The 18,034-nt window shown below is 44.7% G+C and overlaps 1 protein-coding gene across 1 annotated transcript in view; it reads right to left on the reverse strand.

The window, feature by feature from the left end:
• APBB1IP (amyloid beta precursor protein binding family B member 1 interacting protein) overlaps positions 4,507-18,034 on the reverse strand; it is a 117,791-nt gene continuing 104,263 nt past the window's right edge. The window contains exons 11-14 of the mRNA XM_003130751.6: positions 17,104-17,202; positions 16,102-16,216; positions 8,328-8,431; positions 4,507-5,339 (exon numbers count right to left, since the gene is read on the reverse strand). Of these exons, the coding sequence (XP_003130799.4) occupies positions 4,833-5,339; positions 8,328-8,431; positions 16,102-16,216; positions 17,104-17,202 (825 nt within the window). The 3' untranslated portion in view covers positions 4,507-4,832. The remainder of the gene's footprint in view (positions 5,340-8,327; positions 8,432-16,101; positions 16,217-17,103; positions 17,203-18,034) is intronic.

Consider the following 18,034-nt stretch of genomic DNA (forward strand, 5'->3'; position numbering starts at 1 on the left):
CAGCCTGGGAAAAACCAGCGTGATCTTCTTCTCGGGGAGTGGCCTCTTCCGACCCCGCCCAACCGGTGTTCAAGTAGTCACCGCAAAAATGCAACCTGGAGGACCCGCAGTCAGTCAAAAATAACACAAGGCGTATGCCGAAATGGGGCTAACTTTGCTTTTGCGTGTTTAGGTGGAAATAGGACGTAAAGAATCTAATTCCCATTTTGCTAATCCAGTGGCTCCAGTTTCTGCTGCTGCTTCTCTTAACTGGCACCTGTCACGCCTTCGTTTGCTTTTCGTGGCGACCTGGCCTTGAAAGTGACAGCCTTTTGCGTCTTTCCAGTAATAAGTCAACACCCCCCCCCGACAGGGTTCTTGTGAAAGAGAAGCTAGATTAGCCCCATCTCTCCACTTTTGGATTCTCTCCTCTGAAAACCTTTTAGGTATAGTGTAGCCTAGTTTGGCAGTCTTAGGCACATCTAGATTTGAGTACCTTTCGGGTGTGTACCAAGCTGTGTGAAGTTCTTTAATATTTGGTAATGGTGAATCTATTTGTAACCATCCCAGGGAATACTGGAGAATGGACAGGATTAATACCCTCTATGAGTTAGAAAGACCTTTCCTTTATTCTATGGTCAGATCTCCTCGTGGTACTGAGAGAGCGTATTTATAACAGAAGTTGTGATATAATCATTCAGTACGTGTACACAAGGAGACAAAGTGTAAGCACTAAGGATACAGATATAGAAGAAACTTACTCTGTCCTCAAACAATTCACTCTTATGAGAAAATAGTCCAATAAAAAGGCAACCATGATTCTCCAATATTTTTTTTTCTTTCGACTCACGCATTTTGCATTAAAGAATGAAAGTGCTCGTATTGCTGAGCACATTATTTTTACACTTATCTTCAAAGTATTTTTTTTTTTTGTCTTTTTTTTGCTATTTCTTTGGGCCGCACCTGCGGCATATGGAGGTTCCCAGGCTAGGGATCGAATCGGAGCTGTAGCCACTGGCCTAGGCCAGAGCCACAGCAACGCAGGATCCGAGCCGCATCTGCAACCTACACCACAGCTCACGGCAACGCAGGATCGTTAACCCACTGAGCAGGGGCAGGGACCGAACCCGCAACCTCATGGTTCCTAGTCGGATTCGTTAACCACTGCGCCACGACGGGAACTCCCCAAAGTATTTTTTTTACAGAATAAAAGCATATAAGTTTTTTAAAAGTTAATTTTATTGAGGATTTTTTCTCCCATCCTGCAGAATATTATGTAAAAGATATGTCAGGTGCGTTACAAGTAAAGGTTGTTGTGGCTTATCTTGATCTAGGTTTATATATTAAGAAATATCCAACAGGTGGCATTTGCCAAAATAGAATGTAGCAGTAAACAGTTATACTGTACTTGCAACAATCCTGTGACTTAGGTATTATCATTTGTCGTCTTTTATATGTAGGGAATATATGGAGGAATTAAATGTCTTGCCCATACTCTAGTTGGTGGATAGAGCACCACCTGATTCTATTAAGCCATTTTCGCTTAAGAATTGTTTACCCTGGGAGTTCTCATTGTGGTGCAGCAGACATGAATCCAACTAGTATTCATGAGGATGTGGGTTTGATCCCTGGCCTCAGTCGGTGAGTTAAGGATCTTGTGTTCCTGTGAGCTATGGTGTAGGTGGCAGGTGCAGCTCAGATCCTTAGTTGCTGTGGTTGTGGTATAGGCTGGCAGCTGTAGCTCTGATTCGACCCCTAGCCTGGGAGCTTTCTTTTTTCCCTTCTCTCTCTCTCTTTTGCGGTGCCTGTGGCATATGGATGTTCCCAGGCTAGGGTTTGAATCCGAGCTGTAGCTGCTGGCCTATGCCACAATCACAGCAATGCCAGATCCTTAAACCACTGAGCAAAGCAGGGATTGAACCCATGTCCGTATGGATACCAGTTGGGTTCATTACTACTGAGCCATGATGGGAACACCTGAAGACATTTTCTTTGCATAATGGTGGTACTATTCAAAACATTATCTAGTTAGGACCAAGTTAGGATAATGATATTATTCAAACATTATCTAGTTAGGACTCCCAAGTCAAGGGGAGATTTTATATATAATACTATATGGGTATTAACCATGTCTTGTTTCATAGTACTGCATAAAAATTTATCATCCTGATTATTAGATAACCAACAGGTGAATTATCAACATAACTGTGCTAAGAATATTTACTGAGAGAAGAGATTCAAACATAGATGCACTGAAATGTTAGCAATTTTTTTTTTCATTTTTTTGGCTACCCCGAGGCATATGGAACTCCTGGGCTCTTATTTCTATTACCAATTTCTCTGAGATATTAAGATAAAAGGTAATATACATTTAGAATTTTCTCTGAGGTTTTAGTTTATGACATTTAGCTCCTGGGCTCTTACTTCCATTACCAATTTCTCTGAGATATTAAGATAAAAGGTAACATACATTTAGAATTTTCTCTGAGGTTTTAGTTGGCTAAAGCTTCATAAGAGTGAGATTTCGTACTTCTGAAGCAATTAGCCTTTTTTGTTCCATTGTCAGGGATCACAGGTATTAACTGATCAGCTACCTTGCCAAAATGTGAGTCAATCACTACAAAATCATAAGTATTAATGAGACATTATATACTGCCCACGCTCTACTAAACTTTTAGACAATCATAACAGAAAATGCATTAATTATATAATTAGGCAGTTTCCACACAGAGGCACTCCTAAAGGAGAAGAAAATATGCTATTGGATCTTCTATTCCTAATCATACAGCCAGGTTTTCTTGATACTAAAATCTGTTTTATGAGGAGTTCCTGTCGTGGCACAGTGGTTAACGAATCCAACTAGGAACCATGAGGTTGCAGGTTCGGTCCCTGCCCCTGCTCAGTGGGTTAAGGATCCTGCGTTGCCGTGAGCTGTGGTGTAGGTTGCAGATGCGGCTCGGATCCTGCATTGCTGTGGCTCTGGCCTAGGCCTGTGGCTACAGCTCTGATTGGACCCCTAGCCTGGGAACCTCCATATGCCGCGGGAGCAGCCCTAGAAAAGACAAAAAGACCAAAAAAAAAAATAATAATAATAAATACATAAATAAAATAAAATAAAAATAAAATCTGTTTTATGGTTAACTACCCATTTGTTTCCCATGTTGCTGCCTTATTCAACATCTGCTTGGGGAAAGCATGAAGAGCTAAATCTGACCCACATTTGAGTTTTTAACTCATATGGAGAAAATAAAAGAATTCTCTTGCTTCTGTTATAACTGACATATAGTTCACCTAGGCTTGGGTGGAATAAATAGGAGTTATTCTAAACAGTTGAACAAACTGATCTGATGCTACCTTTCTCTGTTGATTCAATATGTCATTTTCATTATGCATGGAATTCTTACTTTATAGGGTGATCGATATGCAGTGATCAATCTTTAACAGACACTGAAAGAAGTGATGCAGTCAGTCATTGATCATGATATGTATCTGATATTTATGTGGTGATTTTTGAGCTGAAGAGCTAAGAGGGGAGTTTTTACTTCACATAATTACTAACATTTAAAATACCATGGCAGCAAAGGTGAACCATGCTGGGGAACTAGTGTTATTTTAGCTAAATTGTGGTAATTGGAACTTGTGCATGTTGAACTATGAAAGCAAGGACCATCTGGACCATGTATTTCCTAAAGTTTTCTTTTACATCCTGTGATAAAGGCAGGGATGGAGAGACACAGTGCATTCAACCTTTTGGTCCACTAAAACCGTATCAACATTTTGACCACAAAAATTTCTTAATTCTCTTCAGTGGTTTTCCTAAAATATACATCATCTAATATGAAAACTCAAAAACATTATAATGTTTGAATTTTCATAGTTTTTCACCATAAAGGAAATGTACAATGAATAGAAGTTAGGAGACCCAGATGGCAACCCAGCTCTGTGGGATGTAGGTTAAGCATTCCATGTTGAAGAATATATGATTGTCTTTTTCTGCCTCTAAATTTTTATTTATAGAAACTTATAGCATTGTAGTAATAGATAATCCAAAAATTATCTAAATAACTTTTTTTTCTAATTACTATGTTATTCAACCATTAGAAAACCAAAACCAGAGAGTTCCCTGGTGGCTCAGCAGGTTAAGGATCCTGCATTGTCACTGCTGTGGCTTGAGTGGCTGCTGTGGCATGGGTTGGATCCCTGGTTCAGCGAACTTCTGCATGCCAGGGGCACAGCCAAAAAAGAAAAAGAAAACTAAAACCAAACTAAATTATGTCCAAGACTCCAATCAATCAAGCAATGAGTCTCAAAGAAACTGCATTCACTCTGCCTCTCCTGTTTCTTTTTCTTCTTTCCATCTTTCTGAAAGTTGTGGAGGTCACTGAGGTGGAGATGGAAAATATGTCAAAGATCAACAGGACTTTAGAAGGCCTAGGACTTTAATAAGGTCAAGCATATTATAAAATGGAATTGACAGTGCACTAGATTTATACACTGGTATTTCTAGAAATACCATCTTCAGGAAAATGTTTTTTAAACTTTTATTAATTTGATGCTTCAGAACAATAAAATTAAGAACATAAAACATTTTAGTTAACATGTAAGAGAACGGCCACTGAAGTGGAAATACATAGGAAAGATATGTACATTTAGGTGGATGTTCTAGATTCTGTGTTAGGTTAAGGATTACGAATGTACTTGAGCAACAGGAAGACGTTTTGCATTATTTCTAGGCTGAATACATCAATATTGTATCTAAAATGAACAAGATGTCATGAAAATAAAAGGAGCAAAAATGCACTTGATGTTAGCAATGACTATACCCATCACCCAAAGATATTTCTAAGTTTCCCTTAGGCCACGTTGCCTCTCTTCTTTTGCAAAGCTTTCATGAGATCCGACATGAAATCTTGCTCCCCGCCTTCCCCGCCGGGTGGTCCAGGGTTCTCCCGCCTCTTGGGGGCAACTGGAGGCCTTTTGGAGACCACCGGGGACTGCTTCGCGGCTTCGGGGGCGAGGGTGGGCGGGGGTGGCGGCGGGGGCGGCAAGGAGAACCCAGCATCGCCCGCAATCGATGGCGGTGGGGGAGGCACGAAGTCTGGGGGAGCGTCGTTAAAATCAGGGGGTGGCGGAGGGAGCTCGTCGTCCTCCAGGGGCGGCGGTGGGGGTGGGGGTGGCGGCAGGAGGTCGTCGGGCGGGATGGGGAAGCTAGTAGCGGCGGCGCCCATGGCCTTGGGGGGCGTCCTGGGGCTGCCGCCCACGTCCGAGGACCGTCTCATGGGAGGTGGGGGAGGCAGGAGGGACTTCGGCTGGGCCCTGGGCGCTCCCGGGTCGTGGCTGCCGAGGACTGGTTTCTTGTCCTTCAACAAAGCGACAAAAGCATTATTCTTGATGATGTCGCCATGTGCAGATGACATTTCCATGGACAGACAGGTGAGTCTGCTGAGTTAAGAGGCAGCTGCCCCCCTGGGGGCGTCTCAACCCCTCTTGTCTTGGACTCCAGGTTGTTCTGGCTAGCTTATCCGTGCTCTGGGAAAGGAGACTGACTCCAAATGGCCTTAAACGTTATTACCAATAATATTATTACTTAACATTACCTGCTGCTGATCTACCATGTCTTCTGTAAGTGGAAGACTCTGCCTTGTTCAAGAAGGTGTTATTTTTTGATTATACATATATCTCCTGGGAACACTCCTGTAGAGGAGTTACCAGTATCTTTAAAGAAGAGCTTTTAGTCTTGGAAGTGAACATACTCTTCTTTTCAGGAGGTAGGGAAGGTTAAGGATCCACCACTGTCACTGCAGTGGCTTGGGTCCCTGCTGTGATGTGGGATGGAGCCTTGCTCCAGGAACTTTCACAGGCCAGGCTCAGACAAAAAACAAACAAAACAAAACAAAACAAACAAAGCGGAGCTAGTTGTGGGGCTACCTCAGTCAGCTAAAAGCAACTTCAAATAGAAACAAAATGGCTTTCCTGGAGTTTCCATTCATGCCTTGGTTTCCAAGACAGGCCACCAAGGTGTCCTGGGCATACACAGATGTAACATTTTTCTTGATCTGAGTTGAGCTGGTTGTGATGCCCAGTTGTCAGGACGGGGGTCTGAAATTATTTTCCTTCTGTACCATACCCTCAGGGTCAGAGAGGTTGGCTAGGGAGCTGCCCCAAACCCTCTCCAAATCTCTTGGCTTAAATATCCTACTTTGATCAGCACAAAGAAGATGGAAGGGAGAAAGAAAACAAATATTTCTCTCTGGTCCACAGGTAATCTTTATGCAAAGCTGAGCACAGGGGGCTACGTTCTGGCAAGGGACTGTTCGGCTTCCTCTTACATCACAGTTTCCTTACTGCGTGCTGAGAACATTTTCCCAGGACAGCAGGCTAGGGAGGAGCCAGTTACAAGGCAGCTTCCAGGGTGGAGGTGGGTGGACCAGGAATCAGCACACCGGGTCTATGGTCTTAGATTGACTTTTTCGTAAGTGTGAGAAAGTCAGCTGACTACTCACGTATAAAACGAATATGATAATCTCCATTATTTTCTATGTCTTAAATGTAATGAGATCACATGAGATAAAAATATGAATGGGTGCTGAAAATGAAAATTATGATGCATGTGCTACCGGTAGAAACCAAAACACCAAACTTGGCCAAAGGCTAACCGAGGCTCAGCCCTTCATGGTCCAATAGTGGAACAGATGATAATAAATTGTATTTATATAGTGCAACTCCCTCAGGAGTTTCAGGGGGCTGAATTGAATCCCTTTGTTTTAGTGACAATTATCACTGCAATTTACATTTTATCATGCTTTCTTATTTCTCATTTTGCTTAATAACCCCTTACCACTGAAGATTAAATTTAGAAGCTCCCTCCCCCCCAACAAAATTTCTTTTGATTCTGCCATGGCTCAGGTCACTGTGGAGGTTTGGGTTAGATCCCTGGAACTTCCTTATTGGAACTGGAATTGGAACTTCCATATTCTGTGGATGCAGCCATTAAGAAAACAATTAACTGATGATGTATTTTTAAAAGGTTTCTGAACAGGCAGTTTGGAAATTGGTGTTCACACATAAGTGACTTCTTTTTCTGGGGAACTTTTATTGCTTTCAGCATTTCAAAATGTTTCTCTTCAATTGAAATTATGGAAACCATGAAAATAATAATTGCTGAAGGTACACTGCATGATAAGATTGTCAGACTTGAGAAGCTACCCAGAATATTAGAGAAGTATGGCTTTTAATGGTCTACCATAATTTTCAAAAATTTTAAGTTTGATAAATATAGGATTAATTGTTTCCATCACTGGCTGATGAACAGAATGAAAGGGAAGAAAGAGGTGGAAAACTACTGAAGGTACATTTAGGATTATTTTGAATCACACAGGGGAAATATTCAATGGAAATTGTATAGTCAACAGAGATGTTACCAACGGGACTAGTAACTAGACTGTAACTTTTAGCTATAATTTTTAGATTGATTTAAATGAATCTTCATTAGTCTCCTCTACTGAAAAAAAAAGTTATGGAGAACATTATACCAATTTGGCTATTACTATTATTAATTATTATTATTATTATTATTATTTTAGGGCCGCACCCACAGCATATGGAGGTTCCCAGGCGAGCGGCCAAATCAGAGCAGTAGCTGCTGGCCTACGCCACAGCCACAGCAATGCAGGATCCGAGCTGCATCTGCGACTTACACCACAGCTCATGGCAACGCTGGATCCTTAACACACTGAGTGAGGCCAGGTATCGAACCTGCGTGTTCATGGATACTAGTTAGGTTCATTAACCACTGAGCCATGACAGGAACTCCATAATTTGACTATTATTTTTAAATGTGTTTTCTTCTCCATCACTCTGAGAATGTATGTAGAACATTAACAGAAAAATACAAAATGCACAAGTTATAGTGGGAACCTGTTAGCATTTAATAAAATGCTTCTAACAGGTCGCTCTAATTTATTCATAAAAAATAAAATCCCAAGGGCTTAAAATGCAGGTGCCACTTGCAGAGAGTACTAAAACGGCTGGACTAAACCAAGAAAATCTGGTCAGTCAAAAAAATATATCTAAATTAAAATCATTAAGCCAATCCTTAGCATTAAAAACAAATTCTTCCATTTTTCTTGAAGCTGTGTGCTTCAATTTTCCATTCTAGCCTATGTAATTTGAAGATAAAAATATATGTAATAAAGCAATTATCTAAATGAAATTATACTGCCTTTCAAGTTGCTGGAACTCTATGTTCTCTTTTCAAAAGAGCAGTTATTAGAACATAGCAAATGGCTTAGAATTTGGGCTTACGGGTGACAGATGATCCAAGTGGGTCAGGTACTCCCTGGTCTTACCTTGGTAGTTTCAACATGTCTCTGGGCTTCTCCAAGAACAGTAGTCAGAGAAGGTGCCGCCTGGGGGATCTGACCATTGGCCTGAGTGGTGCTTGTTTGAAGTCCTAGGGGAAGGAAGAGAGACAGGAAGAAGGGATAAATCAGTAGTAAGAGATGAACAGCTACAAACATAAGTAGGTAAGCAATAAGAATTTACTGTACAGCACAGGGAACGGTATTCAGTGTCTGGTAATAACCTATAATGGAAACTATTCTGAAAAAAAAATATAACACATATTGTAAATCAACTACACTTCAATTTAAAAAAAGAAGAAGAGTGGGCAAGATATTTTCAACATTCTTGAAAGAATCTGAAAAGACAAAGCAGTTTATATCTCCAAAGCAAAAAGATTCGCAGGTACACAGCGCTTACAAAAGAAAACCTGAGATATCAGGACAATACTTCATGAGGTTCAGCAAAAGGTTCAGGGAAGTGAATGCTTTAAATCTGGATTAACTAGGGTCCTCGAGAAAAGGAGACCGGGAGGCAGTTCAGTCATGGGAGAAGCAGCTTTTAAAGACTTTTTGGCAATTGGAGAATGAAACTGGAAAACCTCCTTTTTAAAAGAAGTCTTGATATTGAGGATTCTTCTAAAAGGCTGTATCCAGTTTCATACCATGGGTGTGTAGAGGAACAACTTTTAAACACGCTCCTCAACAAAAAGTACTTTGGGGAGTTCCTGCTGTGGTGCAATGGGCTCAGCAGCATCTCTGGAGCACAGGGACGCAGGTTCGATCGCCGGTCTGGCACAGTGGTTAAGGATCTGGCCTTGTCACAGCTGTGGCATAGGTCACAACTGCAGCTCGGATCTGATCCTGGGACCTCCGTGTGCCTCCGGGCGACAACAAAACAAAACAAAACAAAGTACTTTGGGTACAAAAGTAATAGACAGAGGGGACTGGGCAAAATGTGTCCCAATATGGCCTGGAATTAGACTGTTTCTTCCCCAGAAAGTCCTGACATACACTTCCTTTCTTACCTTTTTATTTGCCCTTTCATACACAAAAAAAGCGTGCCTAGACGAGGTTTTCACAGCTTTGACAAAGCCAGACAGAAGACCTCCCTGGCTCCTTCCAGGGCGGGATCTGGCCAGCTCGCCACACCCCAGCTGCTTCTCCCACGACTGAACTGCCCCCCAGCCGCTGACACGAGGCCTCTTCCCTGAGTGAATCTGAGGCTGCCTTAGCTCTGCTCAGAAGCAGCTCTTCTGCCAAATATTTATGCAACGACTATTTACTTGCTGCTTCAGATACTTTCCTGCTATTTTGAGAAACCCAGGAATCAACAGGAGCACTCAAAGAAGGTTATTATTAAGGACTTCGGGAGACTGAGAAGAAGGGAAAGTCTGATGAGGAACTGGATACTTCCAGCGTCCAAGTACCTCTGTGCAAATTATTAAGTACAAAATGGAAAATGTGCACGAGAGAAATTGCACATGTTGACCAAGCGGTCAGAATGAATACTTCCAACGAGGGGAAACAGACACCCTAGGCCCCCCACTGCGATACCCTGAGAAGAGCATAGCAGGGGGCCTATTCCTGCCCCTGACGGTTACCCAAGATGGATTATGAGGAAACACTGCACATGCAAATGGAGGGATAGTCTACAAAATAAATGGCTCAGCAATAAGAGCATCTTAAAACAGAAGGAAGAGCATCCCTGAAGCCCTTAAGAAAGGATGGTGCTTGTGGCTTTGAAAAAGTAGGAAAAACAAATGGGCTTTGTGGCAGGAAGAGGAAGAGAGGGGTGGGGAAAGAGGCTGGAGAGATGGGCAAGGCTTATTTTATGCAGGTTTGATTGGCCTTGCTAAGGATGGGGCCTTAATCTGAGAGCAGTGGGAAGTGTCTGGAGAACCAGAGCATCATTCCATGAGGCCAACTATAGGAGCACGGGCTTCGATGCCTTCTTTGATGTGGCTATTGATTAACATTTGTGGCTTAAGGGCTCTAGGGAGTAAGAGTGCCACAGCCTTGTTTACTATAGGGAATGTCCCTACGTCCCGATGGACATTAATCTTTTGTGTGTGTGTGTGTGTGTGTGTGTGTGTGTGTGTGTGTGTGTGTGTGTGTCTTTTTGCTATTTCTTTGGGCCGCTCCCGCAGCATATGGAGGTTCCCAGGCTAGGGGTCTAATCGGAGCTGCAGCCACCGGCCTATGCCAGAGCCACAGCAACGCGGGATCTGAGCTGTGTCTGCAACCTACACCACAGCTCACGGCAACGCCGGATCCTTAACCCACTGAACAAGGCCAGGGGCCGAACCCGCAACCTCATGGTTCCTAGTCGGATTCGTTAACCACTGCGCCATGATGGGAACTCCAAGATGGACATTAATCTCTAACCGTGACTCAGTCTACGGGAAGAAAAGGGCAAAGAAACCATGAGACTTACAGGACATGTCCACCCCTAAGACCCCTACTGGACAATGACTGATATAGGTAACTGGGCAAGGCCAATGGGAGAAAACCACATCTTTCTGGACCTCACGTTGGTAACCCCCATCTTTAAGGGATAAAAACCCTTATAAGACAATAGAGAGGGGGGCTCTTCTTCCCCCTCCCAGCTGTTCTGGGAGCTGTTTGCTTTTCTGTAATAAAGACTTTGCTTGCTTATTGCCTGTGTGTATGCAAAGTTCATTCTTTGGCTCCATGAACAAGAACCCAGATTCCTGTAACATCTTTCTGGCATCAGTGGTGGCTTGGATCTGACGGCAATGGAGATGAACAGGCATCGACAGATTTGACCAATATTTAGAAGGTAAAATCAAGAGGATTTAGGAGTGACTGGACCTGTAGGTGAGTGAGCTTTTCTTGCATGATTCCTGCAGGAGCAGTTGGGCAGATGACGACGCTATTTGTGGAAACAGAGGACAATTCGGGGGAGCCAGTTGGGAGGGTAAGAGGATGGGCTCAGTTTTGCAGGTGTTGAGTTTGAGGGGTCTGCGATGGATCCACCTGAAGCTATGGAGTAGACAATTGGACACACGGGTTTGAAGATCAACAGAGAATCCTGGACGGGATTTGAGTGGTGTTAAGTGGCCAGCACAGTGCTGGGAGTGGATTAGCTCACCTAGGAGATAGTGTAACATGAGAACAGGGCTAGGATTGACTGGGCCTTGGGTAATGTGAAGTGGGGAGGAAGAAGAAGAAGGGTTACTAGAGGAGGTAAAAAGTTGGTGGGCGGGCTTGGGGTGTGTGGTATTTGGAAAGCCAACAGAGGATGCTGTTTCAAGGAGGAGTGGTCAGTTGTGCTGGGGTTGCTGAAAGGTCAATCCTTTACAGACGTTTGATTTAGCAATGCAGAGGCCCCTGGTGAGATTAGTAGGAGCATTTTCCTGGGGTTGTGGAGGAAGAAGGCTGACGAGTATGGGTTGAAGAGTGACAAGTGGAAAAATGGAGACAGCAAATATGGTCCACCCTTTGGAATAGTTTGCATGTCAGCTGGGGCAGAAGGTGGAGAGGGGTGTGGGGAGCTGGAGTGGGAGCAGGAGCTGTAGGAAGGTTTTCATTTTTTTGGTTTTGTTTTGCTTTTTGTTTTTTGTTTTTGCTTCAACCTTGGCCTGTAGAAGTTCCCAGGTCAGGGATCAAACCCGTGTCACAGTAGCAACCTGAGCCGCTGCAATGACAACACCAGATCCTTAACCTGCTGCCACAAGGGAACTCCCTAGGTTTTCAATTCAATTTGTTTCTTTGAAGAAGGGAGCAATGGTGATGAGAAGGACACAGTAGAGCAGGAGAGAAAGTAGAAAGTGATATATAATAATGCATCTGTCTGGTTTCTGTCCTGGGCTCCTCAGACAGAACTTGATATTTCCTAAGCAACTGGAGTGTCCTTATTTTTTCAATTTTTTATTTTTATTTTTTTTGCTTTTTTAGGGCTGAATCCATGGCATATGGAAGTTCCCAGGCTGGGGTCAAATTGGAGTTACAGTTGCCGGACCACACCACAGCTAGAGCAACTCGGGATCTGAGCCGAATCTTCGACCTACACCATAGCTCAGGGCAACACCGGATTCCTCACCCACTGAGCAAGGCCAGGGCTTGAACCCAAGTCCTCATGAATACTAGTCAGATTCATTTCTGCTGTGCCATGAAGGGAACTCCCTGGAGTGTCCTTATTATTCATGAGCCCCTAGGAGCAATCTGAGCTTACATAAACAGAGCAGGTTGGGGGCTGGTTTGAGAAGACCAAACATGTGATCAGAGGGTTGAGGCTTGGAGCCAGGCCAACATCTGGGTAGAGAACAGGGACAGAGATTGAGTTCAATCACATGGCCAGCGATGCGATCAATCATGGAATCCGTCATGCCAATGAGGAGTTCCAGTTGTGACACAATGGGATTGGCGGCGTCTCTGCAGCACCAGGATGCTAGTTTGGTTCCCCAGCCAGCACAGTGTGTTAAAGGATCCGGCTTGTGGCAGCTGTGGCATAGGCTGCAACTGCACTCGGATCTGATCCCTGGCCTGCTAACTCCATAAGCCACTGGGTGGCCAAAAAAGAAAAAAAAAATCATGCTGATGAAATGAAATCCCAATAAAAACTCTGGACTGACAGACACCTCCTGGTAGTCCGTATATCCCCGTGCTGGGAGGGGGATGCACTCTGATCCCACAGGGAGAGGACACACAAGCTCTGCCTTGGGGACACTCTCAGAGCCCCCCCTGCGTGTGCCTCTTCCTTCGTCTGGTCCTGACTTGTATCCTTTATACAACATTGTAACACAGCACTTTCCTGAGTTCTGTGAGTCAACCTAATGGGGTTGTTGGAACCCCCAGATTCGTAGGTCAAAAGTGGGGGTGTCCTGGGGACCCCGCAGGGTGGCTGGCATCCAAAGAAAGGGCAGTCTCGTTGGGACTGTGCCCTTAGCCTGCGGGGTCTGAGCTGACTCCAGTTGTCACATCTGGGCTGGAAGGCAGCACTCCAGTACAAGCTGGGGCAGGATCTAGGGACCAGAGCATACACAGAGGAACTGGCCACAGGCTGGGATGTGTGTGGATGCAGGCAAGTTGTTGTGTTTGTTGGTGGGAAATTGATGGTAGCACATTTTCGGCTGTGAGTGAAGTGGCTGGAGGTTGTAAATCTGAGGAGAGTGAAGATGCCTGAAACAATTAGGGAAACTAGGAGATCCCACTGACTGGGACAGGCTTTCTCAACTTTGCTGACATTTGGGACTGGAAACTTCTTTGTTGTTTGGGGCTGCCCTGTGCTTGAGGACTGGCAACATCCCATCAACCTGTGAGATGATGCAAGCACTCCCCCAAAGCACAACAACCAAAATGTTTCCAGACACTGTCGAATCCTCCTGGGGGTTCAGGCCTCCTGTGGTTGAGAACCACTTGTCTGGAGAAACACAGTAAGATCCATGGGCGGTATCCAGGGCTTGCTGTGGTGGAGGGCGACAGGGTTGAGATGGAATCAATGAGTCTATTTATGTAGAACCCCCCATGGGGCAAGGATGTCCCAACCCCTCTCTCTGCCCAGGAGAAGCCTCACTCCCAGCCTCAACGTTTACTAGCTTCATGCTGGGTAGAGTCACGACCGGGCTATTCTGTTCACTCCCTTCTGTCCTCCCACCTCCCTTCTTTTCTTCTTTTCCATTAACTTTTCTTCTTTTCCATTAACTTTTCTTCTTTTCCATTAACTCTCTGGTGTTATAGCTGCCTCTGGCCAGGGATGGCATTAAGACTGAGACTAAGGGGCTAGACATGCCCATTTCAGACTATGAGTTGAAACCACATGCTCTAGCTTGTTCTACCGGATAGCCTTGAACTGGGTTATGAACACCAGCTCTGCTGGTGGAACGTGGCATTCTGTTTGCCATGATTCCTGCGTCTGTACAATCTCCTTCTCTTGGGAACCTCACGAGAAGGATGCCTTTACCTGGTAGAGCTCGGCAGGTGCCCTATCATAAGTGCACGTCACAGCATCCCCAGTGACCTCTGACACATACACATACTGGTCGAGCTAAGGCCAGAGGCTCGCTCTGTTTCCACCTCAGGTGGGTGGACCAAATTCAGTCCTGGTCAGAGGCTCAGCAGGTGCCCTATCATAAGTGCACGTCACAGCATCCCCAAATCCCCAGTGACCTCTGACACATACACATACTGGTCGAGCTAAGGCCAGAGGCTCGCTCTGTTTCCACCTCAGGTGGGTGGACCAGAATTCAGTCCTGACGCCTCCAGGAGCTGGCATCAGACTCCACAGATGTAAGGCACACCCTGTACAAGGCTGCCTCCACCTCAGGCAGCCAGCCATCTGCCACTTCCGACCAGCCCTCTATAACCTGAGACGTTCCCATAACCCCTTGGGCTCAATAACTCACCAGGATGGCTCACAGAACTCAGGAAAGCTCTGTACTTGATGATTAGTGTTTTATTATAAAGGACCCACACAAGACAAAGTCGGGTGGACCCTGGACATGGAGCCTCCGTGCCCTTTCCCTGTGGGGTCAGGGAACGTCACCCACCTGGTGCCTTGACTTGTGCACCAACCAGGAAGCTCCCCCAAGCTTCGGTGTCTAGAGTTTTCATCAGGGTTTCATTAAAAGGCATAATTGATTAAATCACCAGCCATAAATGGTTCAGGTTTTTTCAACCATTATGTATCAGAAAGTTGATGTGTTTGAGTTATAGCTCTATCACTGAGAAGATACTAGGTGCTACTTCTACCGGGTTCAGTTTTCTCAACTGTGGAGTCAGGATAATCATTTATGCCTGGGTATGGGTTGTTGTAAGGACCAGATATAATATACAGACTCTATAAATTATATGTAAAACAGTGCATGGTACCCATTCCACCCATCAGTGTCTTTCTTTCCCTCTTAAATATACAAACAAGCTGGAGTTCCTGCTGTGGCATGACGGGATCAGTGGGGTCTCTGCAGCACCAGGACACAGGTTTGATCCCTGGTCCAGCACAGTGGGTTAAAGGATACGGCACTGCTGTAACTGCAGCGTAGGTCACAACTGCAGCTTGGGTCTGATCCCTGGTCCAGGAGCTCCATGAGCCAAAGGGCAGCCAAAAAAGAAAAACAAGTAGCCATTATGTTACCATTAACATGTGATGTCCAGGACTGGGTAGACACTCAAGCCAGGACGTTACTGAGGCAGAACACCAAGGACTGCTCTCACCCTGGGCGGGGGCAGCCTGCTAAGCACTAATGGAACCTCTGATGGGCATCATATTTTTTTTGTTTGTTTTTTTAGGGCAGCACCAGCAGCAAGTTCCCAGGCTAGGGGGTCGAATTAGAGCTATAGCTGCCAGCCTATGCCACAGCAACTTGGGACCTGAGTCTCGCCTGTTACCTATGCCACAGATCACAACATTGCCGGATCCTTTAACCCAGTTATCGAGGCCAGGGATTGACCCCGAGTCCTCATGGGTACTAGTCAGGTTCGTTACCACTGAGCCACGACGGGAACGCCCAGACATCCATTTGTACTCTGATGAAACAGAGCTCCCTACAGGCTCACCCTAAACTGGTTATCGCCATCCTGTCCACAAGTAAATCATGAAAACTGGGCCAGAGTTTTGCTAAGTCACTTACAAAGAAATAGATACGGGTATGTGTGTGTGTGTTGCAGGGTGGGGGGGTGGCGAGAATCTTAAGCTTGATCATCAGGAGAACATATTCTGGTCAGTGTCTACAAAGATGTGTTTTCATCGGATGCATTAGATAAGTTTGAACACGAGCTCCGAGCTTTGAGCAGGTGTCAGAATCTTTCCCCTACTCAGTACCTGTGGAAGGTGGGGCTGGTGCGGCTGCGTTGACAGTGCCCAGGTTGGTCCACCGAGAGGCCAGCCCTGCCCTTGCCATGGCCTTCTGATAGTTATCATAGAGCGTCTTTCCATACTAGGGAGAGAACACAAAAGAAGCAACAGAGTAGTCCATTTATCCCAATTCTGCACTCAAATGCAATCTACAAATTGAGGGAAGAAAAGACTTCGTGACTACTTACTCTTTGTACTCCTTTCCTGAGATTTTTTTTTTTAGTAAAAGTATTTCAATAAAAACCCCACAGATCGTGTTTTCATGTGTTGAGTAATTTTCCAGGTTAGCAAAGTCGGGTCATACTTTGACCTCTCTATTAGAGGAGAGCCTAGCCAAGCAGTGGGATGACTTTATGTAATTCTTCTGTAGATTACATCTGAGTGTCGTGACTACACACTGCCCTTGCAAAGCTCTTCATGAAGAAATCTCTGAGCTGGCTCATGTGAAAGTACACTGGACAGGTCCATGTGTCGCACACTCTCACCCACTTAAAAAAAACCAATGGGCATATAAACGAGGTCATATCTGTGGCAGTGACCTATTAATGGCATTGACTGAGCACAAGTGGATCAATTGTTTCCCAGCAGCACAAGGACTCGACCCAGGTCAGGAAGCCACTAGGGTGAGTCCACAGGCATAGAGAACAGATCTGTGGGTGCCAAGAGGGCGGGGAAGTGAAGGATTGGGGGTTTGGGATCAGCAGATGCAAACTAGTACCTATAGGATGGATAAACAAGGTCCTGCTGTCTAGCACAGGGAACTATAATCAAAATCCTGTGATAAACCAAAATGGAAAAGAAGATGAAAAACAATGTGTATGTGTGTATATATATATATATATATATATATATATATATATATGTCTAACTGAATCACTCTGCTGTACAGCAGAAATTAAAATGACACTGTAAAGCAACTATACTCCCATACAATTAAAAAAAGGGGGGTGAGTCCGAATGCACTCTCACCTTGGCGATCCTGATGCCCATGACCCACTGATTCAGCGTCCTCGCGTCATCACAGCAGAGATACCTGATATACTGGGACTCCTTCTGAATCTGGGGATGCTAGGAAAGAGTCATTTCAAAGACTGTTTATAAACTCTTCACTCGTTAGCTTTTTTTTTTTTTTTTTTTTGGTCTTTTTAGGGCTGCACCCCGGCATATGGAGGGTCCCAGGCTAGGAGTCAAATCAGAGCTACAGCTGCCACAGCCACAGCAACACCAGATCCGAGCCGCATCTGCAACCTATACCACAGCTCATGCAACACCGGCTCCTTAACCCACTGCAAGAAGCCAGGGATTGAACCTGCATCCTTATGGATGCTAGTCAGATTTGTTTCCGCTGAGCCATGATGGGAACTCCTGACTAGCACCTTTTAAAAACATTTAAAAAACTCTAACAGGGTATGAGATTTCCTGAGATGGTGGCCAGAATCACTGACAACAATTTTAGGATTTGGAAGAGGGGTACTTTTGTACAGAGGCTAAGTTTAGAAAGAATTTGAGAGATCTGTGACATGATTTATCTTAAGCACTTTTTTTGGCCGTGCCCTCAACATGCAGAAGTTCCCTGGTCAGGGATCGAACCTGCGCCACAAGCAGTAACTCCCTATCAATAGGCACTTTTACTGTATTATCAATAATCATCTTTATTCCTGCTTTCTGGTTGTTTGAAAGCCTTCACATCTATCATGTCTCTGGCCCTGCAAGAAATCTGAGTTGTTTCCCCGTTCATCAGATAAAGGAACTTACCTGAGAGCATTCTTATTATGTCAAGGAATTAATGCTTTGGGGACTCCAGTCTGCTACCAGGAATTCAGGGTCTTGCCCTGTCTTAATTGTCATCTCCTACTCGAGTGGGCCATTTTGGAGATGGATGGCCCCGGGAAGGAATATT

This window comes from Sus scrofa, chromosome 10, assembly GCF_000003025.6.
Source record: "Sus scrofa isolate TJ Tabasco breed Duroc chromosome 10, Sscrofa11.1, whole genome shotgun sequence".
NCBI classification, from domain to species: domain Eukaryota; kingdom Metazoa; phylum Chordata; class Mammalia; order Artiodactyla; family Suidae; genus Sus; species Sus scrofa.